This window comes from Xenopus laevis, chromosome 1S, assembly GCF_017654675.1.
Source record: "Xenopus laevis strain J_2021 chromosome 1S, Xenopus_laevis_v10.1, whole genome shotgun sequence".
Classification (NCBI taxonomy): Eukaryota; Metazoa; Chordata; class Amphibia; order Anura; family Pipidae; genus Xenopus; species Xenopus laevis.
The window spans coordinates 160921384-160943603 of record NC_054372.1 but is presented as its reverse complement, the minus strand read 5'-3'; the positions used below and the strand labels follow the sequence as shown (position 1 = coordinate 160943603).

The 22220-nt window shown below is 40.5% G+C and overlaps 1 protein-coding gene across 4 annotated transcripts in view; it reads right to left on the bottom strand.

Moving 5' to 3' along the window:
• Positions 1–201: 201 nt before the first annotated feature.
• The window catches only part of mcc.S (mutated in colorectal cancers S homeolog), a 173690-nt gene continuing 151671 nt past the window's right edge, over positions 202–22220 (bottom strand). For all 4 annotated transcript variants that reach the window (XM_018244312.2, XM_018244313.2, XM_018244314.2 and 1 more), the window contains 5 exons: positions 16058–16292; positions 10708–10914; positions 9872–9963; positions 2185–2307; positions 202–1822 (listed from right to left, as the gene is read on the bottom strand). In XM_018244312.2, coding sequence (XP_018099801.1) covers positions 1642–1822; positions 2185–2307; positions 9872–9963; positions 10708–10914; positions 16058–16292 — 838 coding nt within the window. In that variant the 3' untranslated portion in view covers positions 202–1641. The remainder of the gene's footprint in view (positions 1823–2184; positions 2308–9871; positions 9964–10707; positions 10915–16057; positions 16293–22220) is intronic.

Below are 22220 nucleotides of genomic sequence, written 5' to 3'. Positions count from 1 at the left end.
TGCAATTGATCCTCCGCATTCAGCTCAGATTCAAAAACAAACAGTTATGACCCATGTGCCCCCCCCCTCAAGTCTCTGATTGGTTACTGCCTGGTAACCAATCAGTGGAAACCAAGAGAGCTGATTATGTTAGACATCCAGTCACTCCAGCCTTTATTCATTACATTTTTGGCTAACTAACTATATTAGAAACATGTTTTATTTTGAACAGCCTGTCTATTTACCCAGTTTTTATTTTTACACTGAACTGTTCCTGTAAACTGCAAATTAGGGGTAACAAGCAGAGAAGGGATGTTCTGTGTTCACAGTAAGTAGGGTTGCCACCTGACCGGTAAAAATGATGGATGATCCCAATGTTATTAATAGGGAAAAAAGATAAATACAAAGGAAGGCTGGTATTTTTTTCCAGAAAAGGTGGCAACCCTAACAGTAAGAGATGCCATTGGGCTGTAGGGGAGTGGCCTAAAGTAATGGTCTAGGTTACATGTTCCCTTGTTGTATGGAGTTGTAGTAACGAGGGAAAAGACCATTTTCAGAGGCAGGGGAGGATTTCAGGGAGCTGGCTTATGGTGGGTGAATTGGTACAATCTTGGCAAGAAAATGATAATACACAGGAGTGGCAGAAGCACTTTGTATGACATATAACTTGTCAGTATTGCACATAGACTGGCAGCATGAGAGCCTGGGTATGAGTGTGACACAGGACAACATTGTTAACTCATTAAGAAATACGCTATGAATACAATATGGCAGCTTCCAGGTAAAGGAATCCAAGTGATTCTACTCACAGTGATCTTAAGAGGCAGCAAAGTGTTCCACCGGGTGTTGGATACAAATGATACAGGGGCTCATTTAAACAAAACAGTGGGGCTAAATTCCAGTGCATTTGCCAATATCAACCAATAAGGGATTTCATTTCTTTTGGGGTTTCAACCAGTATTTGATATCTATTAATCTAATATTGTGGCCGACTGAAACAAACTGCTGATTGGTTGCTACTGGAAAGTGCATGTGTGCAATTTAGCATTCTGTTTGTAAATCTGTGGATACGGGTCACTAGAGGTTTAATACAGGGGTGTCCACCATGTCCATGCACTTTTAGCACTGCAACCCCACTCGTGGCTAATGCTGAGAGTTGTAGTACAACAACTGCCGGAGAGACTTGAACAAGGGTAGGACACAATGAATTGCTGGTAATGATCCCGGGGCAGCAATGTCCTCACCGCTATAATGAAAGTTCAATTGATCTTAAAGTGAAACAAAATGAAGGTGCATCTTCACTTAAGAGCAATGCAAGTCTCTGATGTGGGAGCAGGGCCATTCCATCTGCACCAGGGGGGTGACATTATTTGGCACATACCAGTGTCTCACAGATAAGCACAAGGAGGGAGTGAGTGCCAGTCCTCCCTTTCTCTGTCCCACTAGAATGACTTCTGGTTATGAGGAGAAATCTTTCCATAGAGAAGTCATTGTGTTTCGTACAGAGGAGTATGTGTATTGCCAGTTGCTATACGGGTGCTGCATGGCAATGCTTCTGCACTTTCCTCCTGATAAAACCTTTAAATAAAGGCAATTAACCGTCGCTCTGTATTGCAATATGTATTCCACATAGACTTGCAATGGCACATAGACTGTGTGGGTTCACAGTGAGGTCTCGTTGGTGTGAGGTCTCGAGTTCTCCTCTTCCAGTAAAGCTATTCTCTGTTTGAGCATTCGCACTTGCGTTTCATGCCGCTCAACCATCGCCATCATCTGTGACTCCAGTTTCTTCAGTTTATTCTGGTGCTTCTTCTTGGCCTTCTCATAGGCTGCCACCAGGTTGCTGCTCAGAGACAAAAGGGTGAGATACGGGTTCATTGTCCCATTCCTATTGCTCAGGTCATGAGGATAAAAATCAATATATGTTTAAAGGAGAACCTCACTCTTTCCAATGAGGATTGAATTAATACAAGTAAAACATGTATGGGACCTGTTATCCAGAATCAGGGCTGGTTTATTTACATGAAGCAGAGTTTTACATATGAGCTGTTTTATGCAATATCTTTTTATAGAGACCTACATTGTTTGGGGGTATAGTTTTCCTTTAACGTTAGGGATGTAGCGTGGGGTTATGGAACTGAATCTTACAAAGCAAAGGCAAAAGCAGAGGAAAATTGATCTCATAGGCAGCACTTGGTTCCTTACCTGTTGGCTCTCTTCAAGTCATTGACAAACTCTGCCGACTGCTGATGTCTGATCTCACTGCTCTTTGTGAGTCTCTCTAAGGCGCTGACTAACTCCTGAGCCCGGGACTTCAGTTTCTTCTCTCTGGGGAAAAACAGTAAACTTCTGTAAAGTGTGTCCTGGGCTTGATTTATAATGTCTTTTTTTCCCCCTAATTTTGCATTTAATTAATGATGTTAGAAACGCAATTAAATGGAAAAAGCACGAAAAACTGTAATATACAACTTTGGAATCTAAAAGCTGCTGAGGTCGTGTAGAAGTCAGTGGGATCTGCCCTAAACAAACTGTAAATTATTCAATTTAAGGTTTTAGAATTCTCATATTTTTCTTAGTGCTTGTAAATGCACAAAACTATCATTTCAAGGTATTCAGAGTTTTTTCACAAACTGTCTTTTTTTTTTTTAGATTTATATTTTAGAATAAATAAGTGCTTGTGCTTGTTTATAATGTGAGTGTGTGAAACTAAAATTTTACAAATAGGAATTTACATAAATATCCCCCTTAGGGTCAGGGCACACAGGCAGATTCAGGGAGATTAGTCGCCTGGTGACAAATCTCCTTTTCTTTGGGCGACTAATCTACCCAAACTGCCTCCCCGCCAGCTAAAATGTAAATCGCCGGCAGGATGGCACTCGGAGCGATTTGTTTTCCGAAGTAGGGCGACTAATCTCCCCGAGTCTGCCTGTGTGCCCTGACCCTTAGCGTCAAAGCAAACAGCACATACAGGGGCTGATTTATTAATGCATTCAGATGCTAAAGGCACTTGTGATTTCCTAAAGTCACACATTGTCTCTGCCTGTGAACACCTCAGCTTGCTGCTGATCATTTTTCCCAGCAAAAAAGTAATAAGCTGGGCAGGTTTTAGGTGCCGAGATTTTAATTTTTTTGAAAAACCCACAAGGCGGGGGAACCAATTGGCAACAAACCAAGGTTGAGGAACTCATATGGTTTCAGGATCCAGAGACTCGAGTATTAATGAATGAGCCCCACACTATGTATTGATTCAGTCCAACACTGAACTTCTGTAACACAGATATTTCTCTGTGGTTACACAGTTGCCAAATAATATTTCTAAAGCAGAGATTCCTAACTTATGGGTCACATCCAAATATACAGTAGCTCCCCATCATCCCTTCATACCAGGGGTAGGCAATCCATGGCTTGGGAGCCTCATGCGGCTCTTCATCCTGCTTACTGCGGCTCGGTCTTGCGGCTTTGCCTGTCACGTCGTCTATACAGCCCTCGCATCTGCTGGCGGCTTCTTGAGTGTGTGACTGCGGTAAGATAACGGTTAGCTTAGGGCAGTCGCACACTCAGGAACCTGCCAGCAGGTGTGAGGGCTGTATAGACGTCCCAGGAGTGACCAGCAAGACTGAGCCGCAGTAAGATGATTCATAATGGTTCTTACCGCGGTCACACACTTAAGACAAGAGAGGGAAGATCAGCATGGAGCTTCAGAAACGGAATTTACATTAAACAGATGAGAACACTAGCATTTAATAGGGCTATTCAGTCTTTAATTTATTTCAAAGTAGGCCTAAACATGCACACTGCACTTGTTGTATTCTGTTGTTGTAACAGGTAAAATTAAAAAAAGGTTAAAACTTTAAAGTTTATAAGCTGTTATGTTTTGCGGCTCTATTTTTCTTTTGTGGAAGAGGGGGCAAAATGGCTCTTTTGATAGTAAAGGTTGCTGACCCCTGCTGAATTGCTGGGGTGACTGTGTTATTAAATGCTGCACATTACAGACACTGTGCTCATTACTTTACAAGTGGGTGATTTGCAGGTTGTTGTGGCTAAAATAGGAGGGTGTGTTGCACAGCATACCAGCGCTCCACCGTACTGACCCACTTGAGGAGCCCACCTAAGGCTAAGTCCAGACAGGGAGGCAATCAGCTGCCGATTTCAGCCCTCGACTGCAAACAGAATCCTCTTCTGTGTTCATGTCTGGAAGCCTTGTGACGGCTCCAGCATGAACATGGATTTCGGCTTAAAATGCAAAAGGCTCACGTGTCTTTGCCAAATCTGTTGAGTGTGTTCACTCCGGAGCCGACACAAGGCTGCCAGACAAGCCCAGGCGAACACAGAAGAGGATTCAGCTGGTGGTCAGGGGCTGAGATCAGTCTGGGGATTTCATCAGGCTGATTTCCGCTCTGTCTGGCTCTAGCCTAATCTCAAGCCTCAAATAGGGTTGCCACCTTTTCTGTAAAAAAAATACTGGCCTTCCTATATATTTATATTTTTTCCCTATTAATAACATTGGGATCAACCATCATTTTTACAGGCCAGGCCGGTAAAATACCGGCCAGGTGGCAACCCTAGCCTCCAATGCTGCTTAGTACTATTGGTATCAGGTAAATGATTACAATCACTGGGGGACAAATGTTAGGCATCCCCAGGGATTGTAATCATCTGATTCCCTGATACCAATACCTAGTGGCAAAAAAGCCACACGTTGATTGGGCAGGTTTGAAAATCCTGTCAGACAAAGACTGAATGAGAACACTGCTGCTGCCTCGTTCTACTTGACTCCATAGGCCAGCGGTATAATGTGATTGTTGGCTTGTCACTGGCCACTGTCACACCTCTGCACTGCACATGTTTACTCCCTCCTGACTTCTGAATACATTATTTGCTCTATTTCATATATCACAGTGCAGGAATGACCACTGGACTCTGAACCTCAATTTACACAATTCTCTATGCCATGAAACACATGATGACTGCAGTAGTTAAGCAGCCAGAGCCACATGGCTGCCTTTCTCTATCAGACTGTAGAAGAATTCTTTAGAAAATATGGTTACTAAATGAATAAAATATGTTGTGAGCTCTTAAAGGCAGGGACTTCCTTCCTTCTGGGCTATAACTCATTCCCCTAATCTGCTGCTGAGTGTGTGTTTTGTCTCTCTTTCTTTGTGCCATTACTGTATTGAAAAACTGTACAGAGCTGAGTACTCAGTAGCACTATATGGAGATAAACACGGGCATGTAAATGGTACAACAGAGCAGAGTGCAGTTCACACAGCTGGTCATTAAGGGTCACTCTACTTTCACAAACAAACTGAAATGAGTTCTGAGAATCTGTTGGAGCACAAAGTGGAGGGGGAGAGAGAAGTGGGGGTGAGTATGTAGTGGGTTATGTATTTGTGGCACATACAATAATATCATGATAAATACTATAAACTGGCAAACAACCCTGTGGCACCACAAATTAGACTGCAAGCTCCTACTGAGCAGGATACATTGTGCCTGTAACAGGCTGTGAAATAATAATGTATCACTTTATACTGTTATAACTATTATATTACAATAGAAATGTTTCCATCTCATAATTATTTGTGGCAGAATTATGTAGAACAATTTGCCCAGTTTGTAGCATCATGGTGGCTTTGCACTGTAGCCGTGTGGCACTTGTTTATTGGGAGTCGGTATTTCCCACAGAGCTGGAGCCGGGCCGCTTGTCTGATCTGACACAGGTACAAGTGCTGCATTCAGTTAATAGTGCTCTGGCCGCTCATTATGATAATAATCATCTCTGTGTGGAATAATCAATATACCTGTATAAATAAGTTAACTGAGCTTTTACTGTATATTGAGTTAACCTTCATAAATAGTTTATACAGTATATTTACTGTAAATATATCAATCCTAAATCACCATTTTAGACGTATAAACAGGTCGGTGTCATTGTGCTGCCTATATAGCACCTATAAAGGAGAAGGAAAGGTTAAAACTAAGTAAGCCTTATCAGAAAGGTCCATCTAAATATACCAGTAAACCCCCAAAGTAATGTTGCTCTGAGTCCCCTGTCAAAAGAAACACAGCATTTCTTTCCTTCTATTGTGTACACATGGGCTTCTGTATCAGACTTCCTGCCTTCAGCTTAAACCTCATTGCCCTGGGCAAGAGCATGCTCAGTTTGCTCCTCTTCCCCACCCCTCTCCCTTCTCTGCTGTAACCTGAGCCCAGAGCAGGGAGAGACTCAGGGAGGAAGTGATGTCACACCATGTTAATACTGCAGCTCCTATCCTAAACAAACAGAGAGTTTCTAGAGCTTTTTACTCAGGTATGGTAAAACATTCTACAGAATAAATATAGCATTCTAGCTTGCACTATTGCAGCTAATCTATTGGCAATAAAATGCCTCCGTAGCTTTCCTTCTCCTATAAGGAAATTCCCAGACTCCTCACTGTCACTTTCATGTTGGCACACAAGCTAAGGGAAATTCCAAGTGGGTATATAAGAAAAGGCTTCCATAGAATAGAGCATTGTCAGCTGTGAGAAGGTTAGGAGCTAGGAGATGAAGAGGAGTGATCACATGCATGAAGGATAGTGTGTGTGCTGGATCAGGAGCTGATATGTGCAGTATGATAATGTTCCACATGGTGCACAGCCAGTGAAACGGATCAGCAGCTGCAGACACTATAATATTCAATTCATTCTGGAGAGAGAGAGAAAATGTATTCAGCAGGAGAGGGGATTTAAATTGCCTTTCCTTCAGCAAGGAGAAATAGGGACGGCTCACTATGGAAACAGCGCAGCGAGAAATCCAGTTATGGCTTCTGTCTGACATGTCATCATGAGAAATTAATATCCAAACACTGGGTATTGTTTCAGGTACCAGGGAAATAAATCCTATCTTCCTAACGTCTGGCTCTGACAGATATCATGTGTACATTACCATTGACTGGCTACTCACTACCCATCATGCAATGCCTGCAGTACAATCATATGAAAACGTTTGGGAACCCATCTTAATTCTTTGGAGGTTTATCTCTTTCAAAGTAGCAACTTCCCTTTTATATATAACATGCCTTATGGAAACAGTAGTATTTCAGCAGTCACATAAAGTTTATTGGATTAACAGAAAATTTGCAATATACACCATCTGCAGCAAGATGTTCTTGCAGGATTTTATAGGTGATCTTTGGGTTGTGATACAGAACAATCTTTGTTTTCAGATCTTTTGAGAGTTGCTTTGAGGATCCCATGCTGTCACTCTTCGGAGGAGAGTCAAACAGAAGCACAACTTGCAATTGGCCACCTTAAATACCTTTTCTCATGATTCGACACACCTGCCTATGAAGTTCAAGGCTTAACAAGCCAATCCAACCAATTTGGTGTTGCCAGTAATCAGTATTGAGCAGTTACATGCATTCAAATTAGCAAAATTACAAGGGTATCCAAATTTTTGTACAGAGAGTTTTTCACATTTGACTTAATTTCATACAACTGAATACTGCTTCACTAAAAATGTTTGCTCAGAAAACACCCCAGTAGATGTTCCTGGGAAATGAAAGACACACAATCTTTTTTGTTGAAAGTGGAGTAAATTATTATACAGGCTGAGAGGGGTTCCCAAACTTTTTCATATGACTGTATATAATGTATTGTGCTGTCACATATTGCCAGTATAGAGTTTTCATGTATAGTATTCAGTATCATGCCCATGCCAGCTCACCAGTGACATTATTAAATGGTCATGTAAATATCACGGGACATACACAACAGATCAGAAATCAAGCCATTTAACTTTTTTTAAAAATCACTGTATTTTTGCTTAGGGCACTTTACATTATTTTTTTCAGTTTCAGAGCTAGTAAAGATTTTATTAACTGCTAATATAGTGAATTTTGTTACAACAGTGCCACCAGCTGGTCAGTTCCTGTAACTGTACAGTCAAAGGGAAGTACCTTCAGAAGGTACACATAGAAGTGTTCTGATGTTGCTCTTATCAGCTAGGAGATGGGAAGGGGCATCTGGTCTCTTTCCTGAGCAGAGCATCATCATCATCATCATCATTTATTTATATAGCAACTTCAGGCCACGTCTCTGCTTTCCCCTTCTGAAGGTTCATCACTTTTGATGTACAGTTACAGGAACTGATACTCAGAAAAGCATTCTCATAAATTCCTGAGTAGTGCCCGTCTTATAGTTTGCCATAGGCACAACATTTCCCTTGGATATCAATGGGAAGCTGTCACCGATGTTTAAAGGGGAAATAAGCTTCCACCATGGATTTTTAACTGTTACCCCCAGTACACAGTCTACTCTTCCCCCTGCTCAACTGCTTTGCTTCGCCTGCCTCCAAGTGACGTTGTCCTTTATACCTGAGCCTTTAACTGCAGAGCATTGCAGCAGGGTTAGCAGATTACACATTTTGTCCTGTTCCCATGCTCTAAAGCAGTGACTGGCAAGCAGGTGCCTGCACATTAGGCTCCGACCACGGGTTGGCTTCCATGTGCTCCTATTGTCACCAACCAACTCTGTGCAGCTCTTCAAGTTGGACACAGGTATTGGCAGGCCCGAATTTGTGAAAAGGCCACCTGGGCCCGGGCCTAGGGCGGCAAGATTTTAGGGGGGCGGCATTCTGCCCTACCACACCCACATTGGTTCAAAAACAATGGGTATGCACTGGAGATCAATAATTTTTTTAATTTCCTGTGTGCCAATCCCCATTGCTCCAGTCCAGATGATGAAAATTTGCATGAATAAAGGGGAGGGGATAGGGGCGACGAACGGCAGTGGGCCTAGGGGCACCCACTATATAAATCCGGCCCTGGGTATTGGGAAAAGTTCACTTAGTGGCAGTGGAGATGTTTTGGCTGGAGAAGTTGGGCAGGGGGCTGTACACGGAGTTTACATTTAAAACAATCCATGGGGGATAGTTCCCAGTTATGTGCTATAGGCTTTTAGGTTAATGTCTGATTTGCCATTTTCTCTGCTGGGTGAAAGACGCCAGTGTAGAAATTGCCAAGATCCCCAGTGCCTTTGCCAGTGACATTAGCCTTTTACTGTACCAAAGAGCCACGTAGAAGCTAAAGGGAAACACCTGAGTGTGCCCCCCACCTTTTCACCGATGAGCAGATGTTACAATTTTACTCCAGACAACATTTGCTTTTTGCTGATTGCATTATCTCTCACACTCGCAACTGAAGATAATGTCTCACTGAGGGAACATTTTGATTACCCTATCTTTTTCCCTCTCGCATGCTATCCAATTACTCAGCTGTCTCAAATAAAGATGGTGTAATGATTAACAGCATTAGCACAGACACATGGGCATGCTTGTTGAATACTTGCAAAAGCAAGAACTTGTAGATCGGAAGGACAGGCACAATGCTGAATAAAATACGTTTTTGAGTTTACAGCAGAGGAGTTGTTTTATGCTAAAAAAAAAAAAAAAAAAAAGCCGCCTGGGTGGGATTTTAGTGCACAAGTTGCAACACTGCAAGCACAATGCAGCCATATGCATCCAGTAAGTTCAGGGCTTTGTAGCACCTTGCACCCATTGGCACCCACTTAATTACACATTTCAATGACACACAAACTATAGAAAATCCTAGGAGGCACCCATGTACCATTTCCTGCCCACCCACAGGTTTTTGCTTTCAAATATACGACACAAAGCAAGTGAAAGGTTACTTAAAACTACTTGTTATGTCTTGTAATTATTCTGGTTATACACATTGTTTGACAAATACTTTTTCAGGTACAACGGTGCCTTGACCACCTTATAGCCCCCTCCCCCCCTTCTTCTTTTTGGCAAGTGCATTATGTTATTTGCCCATGAACATTGCTACAGGAGTCATTGTGGGGATCAAACCAAGGCAGGAATATTTCCCCTTACACATGCTAAAGATCTCACCTTCTGAGTGCACTTGTGAGCTCTGACGCAACTTCACTTTCATTGTATGTCCTCAACTCTGACAAAGACAAGGCAGAACCCTCTGTGGAATCCTGAAGAAGAGTGAAGATAGAATAATTCAGAATGATTATACATCGCTCCTCCTCTTAATACTGGATGTTAGCACATGAACTAGACTAGGGGCAGGGTACCTGGGTATTACTAGTTCTAATTCAATCAATGAGAGAACTACAGAGATTGGTAAAGTGAGGATACCTCACTAAAGACATTTCTTGGCTGAAAACTCTCCTTGTTGGTTAGATTTCTAGCAGGGCATCTGTAAATCATACATGTCCTTAAATGTGTCTAACAGAGAAATGCATATTCCAGGCACCATCTATTTCTAGATACATACAGGCTTGCACAACTTCTTTGCCTTATATTTACACAGTCATCTGATGAACTCCCTTCAAGGTTGCAAATACTGTCATGAATCTGCTCACAACCAACATGTTGGCTACTCCACGTTTGGATTGATACCAATCTGGTTTTGCATAATGTTGGGTGACTGCAAATACCAATGGGAAACTAAAACTTTATTTGCCTTTAAATGTGTATCTTGGATAAAGGACCAAATATGCACTCGGCGGGAGGCAGTTCGGGGAGATTAGTCCCCCTGAAGAAAAGGAGATTTATCTGTGGGCGACTAAATCTCCCCGAATCTGAGCGTCTCTGCCCTTAAAGGCAATGACAGCTCCACTGCATGAAATGGACCCAAGGTAGATTAGTGAAGTCACTAAAATGGGCACTATTATATTATATAAAATGTGAATACAGAAATATTCTGATGTCCCAACCTTTCCAAGCTTGTCTTTACTGCTGCTGCTGGTGGAGCTGAGAGATCTCATTCTTTGCTCTTTTTGCTCCTCTACTTCTGACTTGAGGTGCTCGATGTGTACCAGGTACGCCTGTTCCTGAGCATCTCGTGTGCTAAGCTTCAGTTCTAGAGCTTTTTTCTCCTTCTCCAGCAGGTACAACTGTGCTTTTAGCTCAGCCATTTCCTCCTGTAAAGCAAATAATTAACAATATTATCATTCTGGGGAACAACTATGGCCTGAGCACAAGTAAAAAACCTTTACAAGTATTCAGTAGGGTGCTGTAAACATGCTAGCCTTTTATTCAATATAATCTTCAAGAAGATTTTTTCTATTGTCACATTATTGTGATACTGAAATTTTTCCATATACATGAACATTTGCACAGATCATTCTCCGTTTAAAGGCACAAACGTAAAGAAAACATTTAGATTGTAAACTCTTGTGAACAGGGCCATTTTTTATTCTGTACCCCTTGTTTATTAAATTATTAAAGACCAGTTTAATTTATCTTTAATTATTATTAAAGACCAGTTTGTCTCCTTTAAACTCACTGACCAGGACAGTACTCATAGCTCTGGGCTCAGGGGGAGAGGAGAAAACTGAGCATGTTCAAGCCTTAGCCCTGGAGGTTTAAGATGAAAACAGGAAATCTAATACAGAAGCCCATGTGTACACAATAGAAGGAAAGAAATGCAGTGTTTCTTTTACAGAGGACTCAGAGCAGCATTAGTTTGAGGGTTTACTGGTGTATTTATATAGACCTTTCTGATAAAGCGTACTTAGTTCTAAACTTTCCTTCTCCTTTAACAGACCTTTTCTTAAAGAAACAGTAACCCCAAAAAATTAAAGTGTTTTAAAGTAATGTTGCCCTGCACTGTAAAAACTGATGTGTTTGTTTCTGAAACACTACTATAGTTCATATAAACAAGTTGCTGTGTAGCAATGGTGGAAATAAAAAAAAACTTGATGATAAGTGTAGGGCAGCAGAGATGTAAAGCTGGCCATAGACGCAACAATCCGATCGTACGAATCGTACGATTTTCGGACCGTGTGTGGAGAGTCTCGACATTTTTCGTTCGGCGGAGATCGGTCGTTTGGTCGATCGGACAGGTTATTGCATGTATTGCCGATCGTACGATTTTCAGTGGGAGACTGTCACCAGCTTTGTCAGACATAACTATCGTACGATTGCTGTCAGGGGCAGAACATTGCTGATCTGTTCTTTAACTACTTTATTTGATCTGACTGGTAAGACTTTGATCTGAATGGTTAGTGGCAGGTCGGGAGATGGGAAAGTCCGATCGTACGTTGATTCGTAGGATCGGATCTTTGCGTCTGTGGCCATCTTAAAGCAGGTGAGCTGCCAATTAATCATTCAATGATCTCCCTGATAAGTGGCGCCAGTACGTAACAATGGAAGGCCTATTTCAGCGGCAGCTGTGATCAAGGAGACTTGGAGATGTAACCTATTTAAAGCATTGTACGAGGCTTGTTTTGTTGGTTTTTATCTGCTGAATTAAATGGCATCCTCAGCAAAAAAGACATTTATTAAATGGTATTGAACAAACATCAGTCACAAGATGTGCTTAAGCTAATGATCTATTAGAAAAGCAAGGCTTGCTAAACAAATGAGATAAACAGCTGTGTTTAGGAAGATCACAGCTGCTATAAATATACATTATATGCAAAGGCTGGAGGGGGGGTTCTACAAGGCATTGTGATCTTAGAGAAGTTGAATATCATTATATGACATTATAAAGACAATAATAGTTAATGCTGGTTATATTTGCACAACAAATTAATCTATTAATCTGGCCCTAGTCTTAGCTCAGAAAACAGGTTTAATAAAAGAAACATGGAAAGCCCAGGACCCCATGAATTCCCACTGGCAGGCAGGTTGAATTCAGTTTTCTATCTGAAAAGCTAATCATATTGGTCATACACAGACAGTGATGGGCTGAGAATTCTCACATAAATGGCCAGGCTGGCTGCTCAGCATTCATCTCTCCTAAGCAACAAGCAGTGGAAGTAGTTCAGTTTCCCAGTAATATTCCTTTGACGCCATTCTTATTCATTGTCCAACTAGACATCAGTAGGGTTGTACAGTATGTACAGAGCCCTCAGAAATGTTTTGAGCCTGTAAGTGCTGTACGGTAAGATGCTTTTGTCAGGCTTTGCTGTAGTATTTAATAAATGAACACGTGGAAAGTCCAGTAATGAAGTTTCTATAGCACTTAGTTTATATTTCCTAAACTGGCCATAGAATATAATCAGCTTAACCCATCACTTAACCCATTGCTTACTTACAAACCCTGTTGAAACATATAGGCAGGGTGATCCACATGAATTGTACCAGGTGGCTTCATTTGTTATGTGGGTGTCCTGCCTAGCATGAAATGGAATTAGTGTAGCTCAGCTGACTGGGGAGGAGAGAGCAGCAAAACTGAGACCTAAAGATACAGTCTCAGAGGAGTCGTTTAAACTATAGATATAAGTAAATGAGACTAAAAAGAATAAGTGAGGGAGCAGAGAAGAAGAGTGGAAGGGAGAGAAAGCATGATGGCCTAGAGCAGGGGTCCCCAAACTTTTTTTTTTACCTATGAGCCACATTCAAATGTAAAAAGAGTTCGGGAGCAACACAAGCATGAAAAAGTTTCTTGGGATGCCAAATAATAGCTGTGATTGGCTGTTTGGTAGCCCCTATGTGGACTGACAGCCTACAAGAGGCTCTACTTGGCACTATATTTAGTTTTTATGCAATTTAAACTTGCTTTCAAGCTTGGAATTCAAAAATAAGCACCTGCTTTGAGGACCCTGAGAGCAACATCCAATGGGTTGGAGAGCAACATGTTGCTCAGGAGCTACTGGTTGGGAATCACTGGCCTAGAGCCTTAGACCCACGATTACTGCAAAAGTATTTACACTCCAGAGATTCAATAAAAGGCAGATCCTGTACTTTCTTTTTCTCACTCTAACTAGACTTCCTAGGTTTATAACCAGGTGCCAGCACCGCTTGTTGTTGGTAAGATGCAGTAAGCAATATACTGGCTTCCACACAAGCATTTGCTAGCTACTTGTATCCTACAGAAGACAAAGACTGCATGGAAACATACATTTTAAACAGTTTTTTGAAAGGTACCTTTACAACCAGGTAAAGTAAATGACACCCAAGGCAAGGGTTACATTTTAACAATAGTCCCAAGGGTCTCTTAATAAGGCCTAGTTTTGGGAGACCAAACATAAACTGGTATGATGAAGAGTATGAGAAATGTGTGTGTGTATATATATATATATATATATATATATATATACAGTATATATATCTGCTTCATCTATGGTTTTGTTCCTGCCAACCTGAAACGTCATAATTCAGGCTCCTGTTTTTATATCCTTTAATATTCCTAATCAGTGACTGGTTATTAGCGTATGCCCAAACATAAAGTCCCTATTAGCTCTTATTTCATATCTGTGAAGAGGTATTTGAACATCGCATCAAAGCTTTAAAGTAAATGAGATCTAAAGTATCTAAATTAACGAGAAGTGATTCAGTCATTTGAAATACTAAGCATGAAAAGCATCATGAAAAGCATCAAGAATGTCTGATCATAAATGATGTATCTTGTAAAGCAAGTAAACTTTGGATGAACTCCTCAAGCTATATTACCTGCCTTACAGCTCTGATACCTTCACTCTGCTGAGCAAATGATGGCTCCCAGCTTCCCACCCAATGTCTTGGGACTGGTGTATTAAAAGCCAATGGAATTGTAAAATATTATTATTTATTAGTAAAGGCTGACACTAAACTGCTGGCAAGGCACTGGGGAATCCTGCAATTCAGATACAAATATAAAGCTATTACTAGGATGATATATTATTATAATAGCATACAATTATTAATTTGTGGCAGATCTATGAATAGAGGACTGGTAAAACTGACTTATTTGTCATGTTTCAGCTGTTTCAGCACTTTTACAATACGTTTCCTCTATTTAGGCTGCAAAGTCTTCTATGTTTTCCAGCTATAAACATATGCCCATGCATATTGCTGTTCCACTGAGATTTATAAAAAAATACTGAACTAAAGTCAATGTAAGCAGTATATCAATTCATCATCATCATCATTTATTTATATAGCTAAACTTTCAACCAGCGGGAAAGCAGTTTATCTGCAAACAATAATCCAATTTTCTATTTAGGGTTGTGATTGGCTATTTAGTAGCCCCTATGTGGACTGGCAGGCTACAGGAGGCTTTGTTTGGCAGAAAACCTGTTTTTTATGCAACCAAATGCTGTCTCCAAGCCTGGAATTCAAAAATAAACCCCTGCTTTGAGGCTTCTGAAAGCAACATCCAAGGGGTTGGTGAACAACATGTGAGCTCACCCCTACATTGGTGTAGACCATGCCTAAGCCATGACTCACATTGCTCAGTTGAATGTACTTTTTTATCTGAGGAGGGAGACAGTTATGTGGCTTCAAAAAACAGATAAATAGATTTTTAACAGCCAGATTAGAATGACTTTTTATGACACTACCATGTTTGCTATTACAGTGAGTTTTCTGGCACACGATATTTTATTGATGGTGTACCTTTAGGGCATTTTAACGAAGATAAACAAAATGTACCTAATAGTTCCAGGGCTCTGAAAAAGCTAAAAAACCAGGGCCAAAACAAAAGTAATCATGAGAATGGTGGACTAACTGTTAAAATATGTTGATGACACTATTTAAATAAAGGATAAGAAAAACCCATTGTATAGCAATGGCACAAATGGCCAGGAATGTCACCTTAGATTTTGCACATTCTGTCTCCTAAGCAGCGTTTTGTACTACAGAATTTGTACAGAGGCGTATATAGTTCCAAGCAAGCACTGAAATATGTACAAACACTCACTACACATTGCCATGTTCAGTGAAAAAGTCAGTACAGGTATGGACCAGTGATCCAGAATGCTCGGGACCTGGGGTTGTCCGGATAATGGATTTTTCCGTAATTTGGATCTTCATACCATAAGTGTACTAGAAAATCAAGTAAACATTATACAAACCAAATAGGCTGGTTCTGCTTCCAATAGGTATTAATTATATCTTAGTTTGGATCAAGTACAAGGTACTGTTTTATTATTACAGAGAGAAAAAGGAAATCAATTAAAAAAATCTGGAGTCTATGGGAGACAGCCTTTCTGTAATTTGGAGCTTTCTGGATAACAGGTTTCAAGGTTAATGGATCCCATACCTGTACAACAAACAAAATAAAATAAACTGTGCTCCCCACCTCAATTGTGTTGATGTGACATTATATTGGTAATACTTGCTTATAACCAATCCTACCTTCATGGCCATAAGCTCTTGCATTAACACAGCATTCTCCAGGTCGAGTCTCTGACTGTCACCTCGTGGCTTGACATCGTAACTTAAAGGATCTATGTGGATGCTCTCCAGTTCCAACATGGTGAGTTTGACGGCTGCTCGATCGTTCTTTAGCTGCTGAATGTAATCTTTCAGCCTCTGCTCGTCTTCCTTAGTAAACTCAGTGTCACAGCTGCTGGCTGTTGAGCTTGTAGTACTGAAAAAAAGAGATTGAACAGGGTTATTTGGACTTACAGATTTTATGTCAGAACTCTACAGACATATGAATAACAGTATTTTAGCATGCTTTGATGTTCAGCCATGGGCAAGCTTAAATACCTTTCCCTGTCCTCCAAAATTAGATTTAAGGTGCTCCAAACTAGCTGCCCGGGCCACAGAAGAATTCAGCCCTGGAAACAGGGTAAGTCATAAATACCAATCTTTCCTAATGTGGAAACTGCTTCAAGTTTTTTCAATTGGTTTTAAAAGAATGGCAAGTTGTATTCTTTAAAACACAGTAAGTGACAGTATCAGTTCACTGTCCAGCTGAATATTCAAGTTTAAAATACAGTACCTGTACAGTGAAACCTTGATTTTAAGTAACCTGATTTTAAGTTTTCCCACATTTTACATTTTTAATTTGTGGTCCTACCAATTTATAATGCATTTCACTGGGTGCATTTCCTGATTTTTAGTAATGTTTTCCTGGATTTTACATCAAAAACTGCTTTTTTCTCTATGAATGTTAATATTTGTGAAATAAAGAGGTTTAAAATACTAACCAGATGTTAATTTTGCCTTGGTTCTGCCTGTAAATGGTCAATTCCAATTAGTCTGCCCCTTATACAGTCCTGCACCAATACTTATTGCTTTAGGTTGTGTATGTGACTGACAGAGAGTCTTGCACATGCCCCCCATAGTTTAACATTAACACAGCAATGCTTAACCCTTGTTATTAACACAGTAAATATTTTATCTCAAAGTAAACAGACTCCTGTGCTTATATCCTTTCAGTACTTGAAGAAAAAGTTACTTTAACAAATTTCCCTGATTTTACATTTTCCCGATTTTACATAAATTTTTCTTGGTCCCCTGAAAAACATAAAATGGGGGTTCTACTGTATTACCAAATGACCCTAAAGGCTATGACGGATGGAGTACTTTTTTGCCTGCAGTAAATTTCCTGACCCATCCCATTCATTTGAATTGTCCTTGTGTAAAACACTTTATTGTGGTGTGCTGGGGAAATCACACAAAAAGTGCCTCCTTCCACATTTTCACCCGATTACCAGGGATTCATAAGAATGGGGAGGACAGGTATTTTCAGCCATGCTAAAGTTTAGGGCACATGCTCAGATTCAGTGAGATTAGTTGCCTGGCGACAAATCTCCTCTTCTTCGGGGCAACTAATCTCCCCGAACTGCCTCCTGACGTCTAGAATGTAAATCGACGGCGGGGTGGCACTCTGAGCGCTTCGTTTTCCGAAGTCGTCAGAAGTTGCCTCACTAGGAAACTTCGGGCAACTTCAGAAAACGAAGCGCTCCCAGTGCCAAGGAAGCAGTTCGTGGAGATTAGTCGCCCCAAAGAAGAGGATATTTGGTGCCAGGCGTCTAATCTCCCCGAATCTGAGCGTGTGTCCTGACCCTAAAGGAGATTTCTGTAATTTCCCAAACAGATAAACTTTTGGAATGGGTGTCTGAGCTATCTGGCATTATCTTGCTGAATTAGAAAGAGAAAGTGCATTCCCCAAACTGTAGAAGGCATGCGAGTGTCAAAAAGTAGCAATTCCTTGCAGTGTGAGTTGCGATATATTTGGCACCTGCATATCTGGGCAGTTCTGCCATTTATGTTGTACAGTTTTCCTGCAGATGAAAAGCTCAGAATATACCTTTGCATTATTCCTGCAGAGACCTGGTCTTTTCCACCTTAAAATGTAACATTTTGAGTATTTAAGGTCTAAGGTAAAGCAAAACGGAAACATTGGAAACTACTAGAATCTGATATAACAGCCAAGGCAATATCCTGTTAATAATGAGAGGACCAACCAGAGTGGTTGCTCATGTACCCTTTTACCAGGAGATAGATCGCTTGAAAGAAGATTATTTTGCTTTTCTCTTATTTATCTTCCAATAAGAAATATTGCTGTGCAAACACATATAAGGTGAATTAAAGGCCAAATCTAGCATATATACAAAAAGTGCATTTATCCATCGAAAAATATTTTAGGAATAACCAGAGTAAACCATAATAACACCCTTTAATGAACATAGGTCCACATTTTTCAGTGAGATAGCCCCTTGCAAATAATGTTACTGTGGCTTAAGAGGCTCAGTGATAAGTATTCCCTATTAAATAGATCCCAATTCTAGTACATATTGCAATCTCTCACTTGGCCCATTTATGAAATTGTTCAACGTAAAGCATTTATTTCTTAGATGCCCTTTTAATCCCCCTGATTTTGTACTGGAAAAATTATGTCCTGTCCCATCCAGGTCAATGTCTTTCAATCTACCAAGATGGAATGCCAAGAAAATGGCAGGCAGAGAATGAAAACCTGCACCATAGAAATGAAGGTCATTCCAGACTAGATCATTTAAACATCCAAAATAACCACTTGAGTGCTGCGGGTGCAAGTGCATAGCAAAGCAATTCATTAATAGCCATTCCATCAGCAAAGTGCTTTGCTGTCCCTATGGGATAAATCCTTTGTTTGCTTCATTCTGGCAGTTCTTACTACCATCTCAAATTTGTAGCCAAATCCATAGGCTGGACTCCAGATCTTAATGTAATAGCCGCGTCTGTGTGCTATTGGGTTTAGCTAAAATATTGCTTTGGTATAAATTTGCTGACTTTTCTGATGTAAAAGCATTTCCCAAGATGAATGGCTTTTTTAAGGTGGTTTAAACAGCGGTCCCGACAGCACTTTCTGGTTCTGGTTTCATTTATTCCCCTGTCGGGCCCACTTACACACAGCTACAAGTCTTGTTTTGCTGGATCATCAACGTGGAGGAGAAAAGAAAAACAATGGAGAAGAAACATATCAGGACAAACTGCAATTGAATAATGGGCCCCTAATTACAAGGCACACTATGCAGTGAGATTTGTATTGGATAGGTAGCTGCAAACTAAGCTCTGGTTGCCCTAATACTTTGTTTTTCAAAAATAAGCTCCAGCATTCTGTCCCACACCTTCACTTGTAGAAAGCCTATAGCAGACGATGGGCTGGGGTTGGAGAATTCCCTGTAATCCTTTTTATACTAATTTATATTATAATAAAGCTTACATGTTGTTTGTCATTTACAGGTAAACATAAGGTTTTAGTATATATGAGTCTAGCAGGGTGTCACCAGGTAGTGCAGTCATGCAGTGTCTCCAGCAGAACTTCATAGAACCTTATAGACAGATACACTATGGGTCGTGCTGCACAAATATGAACAATAGAAGGAAAAACCATAGTGTGTATCAGTTAGAGAGAGTAGCCTGTAGCTCAGATCAGATGAGAAGCTTCTCTGGCTGTCACTGATTCTGGGTTCATTCTTACATACATGTATGGTTAGATCTGCTGATGTGGGTGGATGATCTACAGAACTGCCTGGATAGGAGACGAATGTGAACTGATGTTTTCAATCCAAATGCTTGGGGGCATCTTATATCTTAATTAACAGCTTACCAAATCATTTTGCTTAGGGATACTCCACTGTACCAAGAGCAATCAGCTGCAGAGCCTGGATAACTTTTCCAGGAAAAACTACAGTCATCAAAATAGTCTACATTAAATAATACCATAAGTTAAGAGTTTCAATCCATGGGTCTCTACGATTTCAGCAACAGCTGAAGACCCAGTACTGCTAGTTATCCTGGTTTTAAAACTGACTTTCAGAGCAGCAGCTCATTTTATGCCGTGTATAAACAAAGCGCTATTAAAAATATGTTTTTCTTTTTTTTTATGGAGGGGTGGGGGTTTACATGGAGCAATATTTGGTATGTTGGCAGGTAAAGGGTTAACATAGATAGGGTTAACATACCCTCCAGAATGCAGGTTAGAAAGCAGCCAGAGCAATCTCATGAGGACTGGTAATCATCTGTTAGAGGAGGTTAGGTCATTCATTAACAAGTCTGCCTGGAATGCAGCATGATCTCAGTTATCAGCCAGGGAATACTATCCCATCATGTTCCATATTACGTTGCTGTGTTTTATCCCCCACATCTATTCAGTTTGCAGCCGCAGAAAACAAAGTCAAAATAAATACTAGGGTTTTCTTTTGAAATGACGTTAGAAGAATCAGAAAATGCTAATAATGTATTTTTCATGAATAGTCATGTACAGAGGTCAGCATAGTTGTCTTACATTGCTGAGGATCACAAGTGGTTTTAGTTAGAGCACCATTAAGGCTTCCACGGAATATACATTAGTAACAGTGTCAGTAATGTCACTCAGGGCTGGGAAAGCTGTGCTTTCTACCTACATGATTTAACAGGCCACAGAGAACATTTCTTCTGCATTTACAAGATATTACAGGTACGGAAACCCGTTATCCAAACAATCACCGAATTATGGAAAGGCCGTCTCTCATTGACTCATAGATACAGTATATAAATGGATATGAAAGTTAATCAGCGATCCTACAACATTCAAAGGCAAAGCTACAATGAAACAGATGAACACAAGTAAAACACAGCATATAAAAAATATGTCTGGCTAATATTCAGGTTATCTGGACACTCCTGCAAAACAAGCAAGGAGGTTGCTATGAGCAGAGTCAAACTGGAACATTGAGGGCCCACCAGGGCTACAACACCAAGGGCCCTCCCGTCAGTAACCTGGGGCCCCCTCTCTACCTCCAAACTTCTGTACCCCCCACATTGCATATTCTTTTCTTAAAAGGGAACTCCACACAAATTCTACTTAAGTTTTTTGAAAAGTAAACATAATTTTAAGCAACTAAATCAATTGAAAAATATGCAGAATTTTCAATGTTTTCGAACAGTTTCCTAAGCCTAGCCCCCTACTCTCCTGTTGATCTCTCTGACTACTTCGCTGAGCTGGCTGACTAAATTTACTTTGTATCAACAGCCATCCTCCAAACCCCACAATTCCCTGCACAAGTGATTTCAATAAGGAACAGAACATCACAGTGCAATGCATAGTGGGGTATGTAGTTCCTGCATGCTGTCTGTAAGCTGTGCAGTAGTTGTTACGATTTGGAACTTCAGTGTTTTAGTCCCTCCTTCCCTGCCAGGATTTCAAATGATGCAGAAAGAGAAGAAGTATTAAACAGCTGGATTTCAGCATAGAAAATGGCATTTATTCATACTTTTTGAAGAAACAGGTAACTGTGATGGGTATATTAGGAGTTTCTGTGTTATGTGGGGCTCTTTATCAAATTTTGGAAGCCAGAGTTCCCCTTTAAGGAGTGGCCGATCGTCGGAGGAGGTTTGCACCAGCGGGGGCCCATGAGGGCCAGGGCCCCTTTTGTGGTATTAAAGGGACAGTAACAACAAAAACTGAAAGTGTCTTAAAGGAATGAAAATATAATGTACTGTGGCCCTGCACTGGTAAAATTGGTGTGTTTGCTTCAGAAACACAACTATAGTTTATATAAACAAACTTATATGTAGCCATGGGGGCAGCCATACAACCACAGAATACACAATGTATAAGTTCTGAAGAATCCCATTATATACTACAGAGCTGATCTGTTATCTGCTGTGTATCGTGTGCCTTTTCTCTTTTTTCAGGTTTGAAAGGCTGCCCCATGGTTACACAGCAGCTTGTTTATATAAACTATTGTAGACTTTCATTTTTTGGTGTTACTGTTTCTTTAAGGCAGTGCTATGTATACGGCACGAGGCAAGTAAATACCTTGTTTTCAGAAGGCTTTATGTTCCAATATATGTTCAAATTGCTCATTAATTTCATTGCATCAATGCATGTATTCAATGTACAAAATACAAAGCAGCTCACTTAGAATTTTAATCCAATTAGGAGTGCCATTTTAGGCAGGAGGCAAGGATTTAGGCAGCACTTTACTAGGAGACTAAAAAAGGCAGCCCTGCTAACTAGATGAAAGTTTTTTTTATTGTAACCAGAAATGTGCCTATTCTATTGCAGAGAGTTCAGTTGTGCTTTCTGCACTAGCGTTGC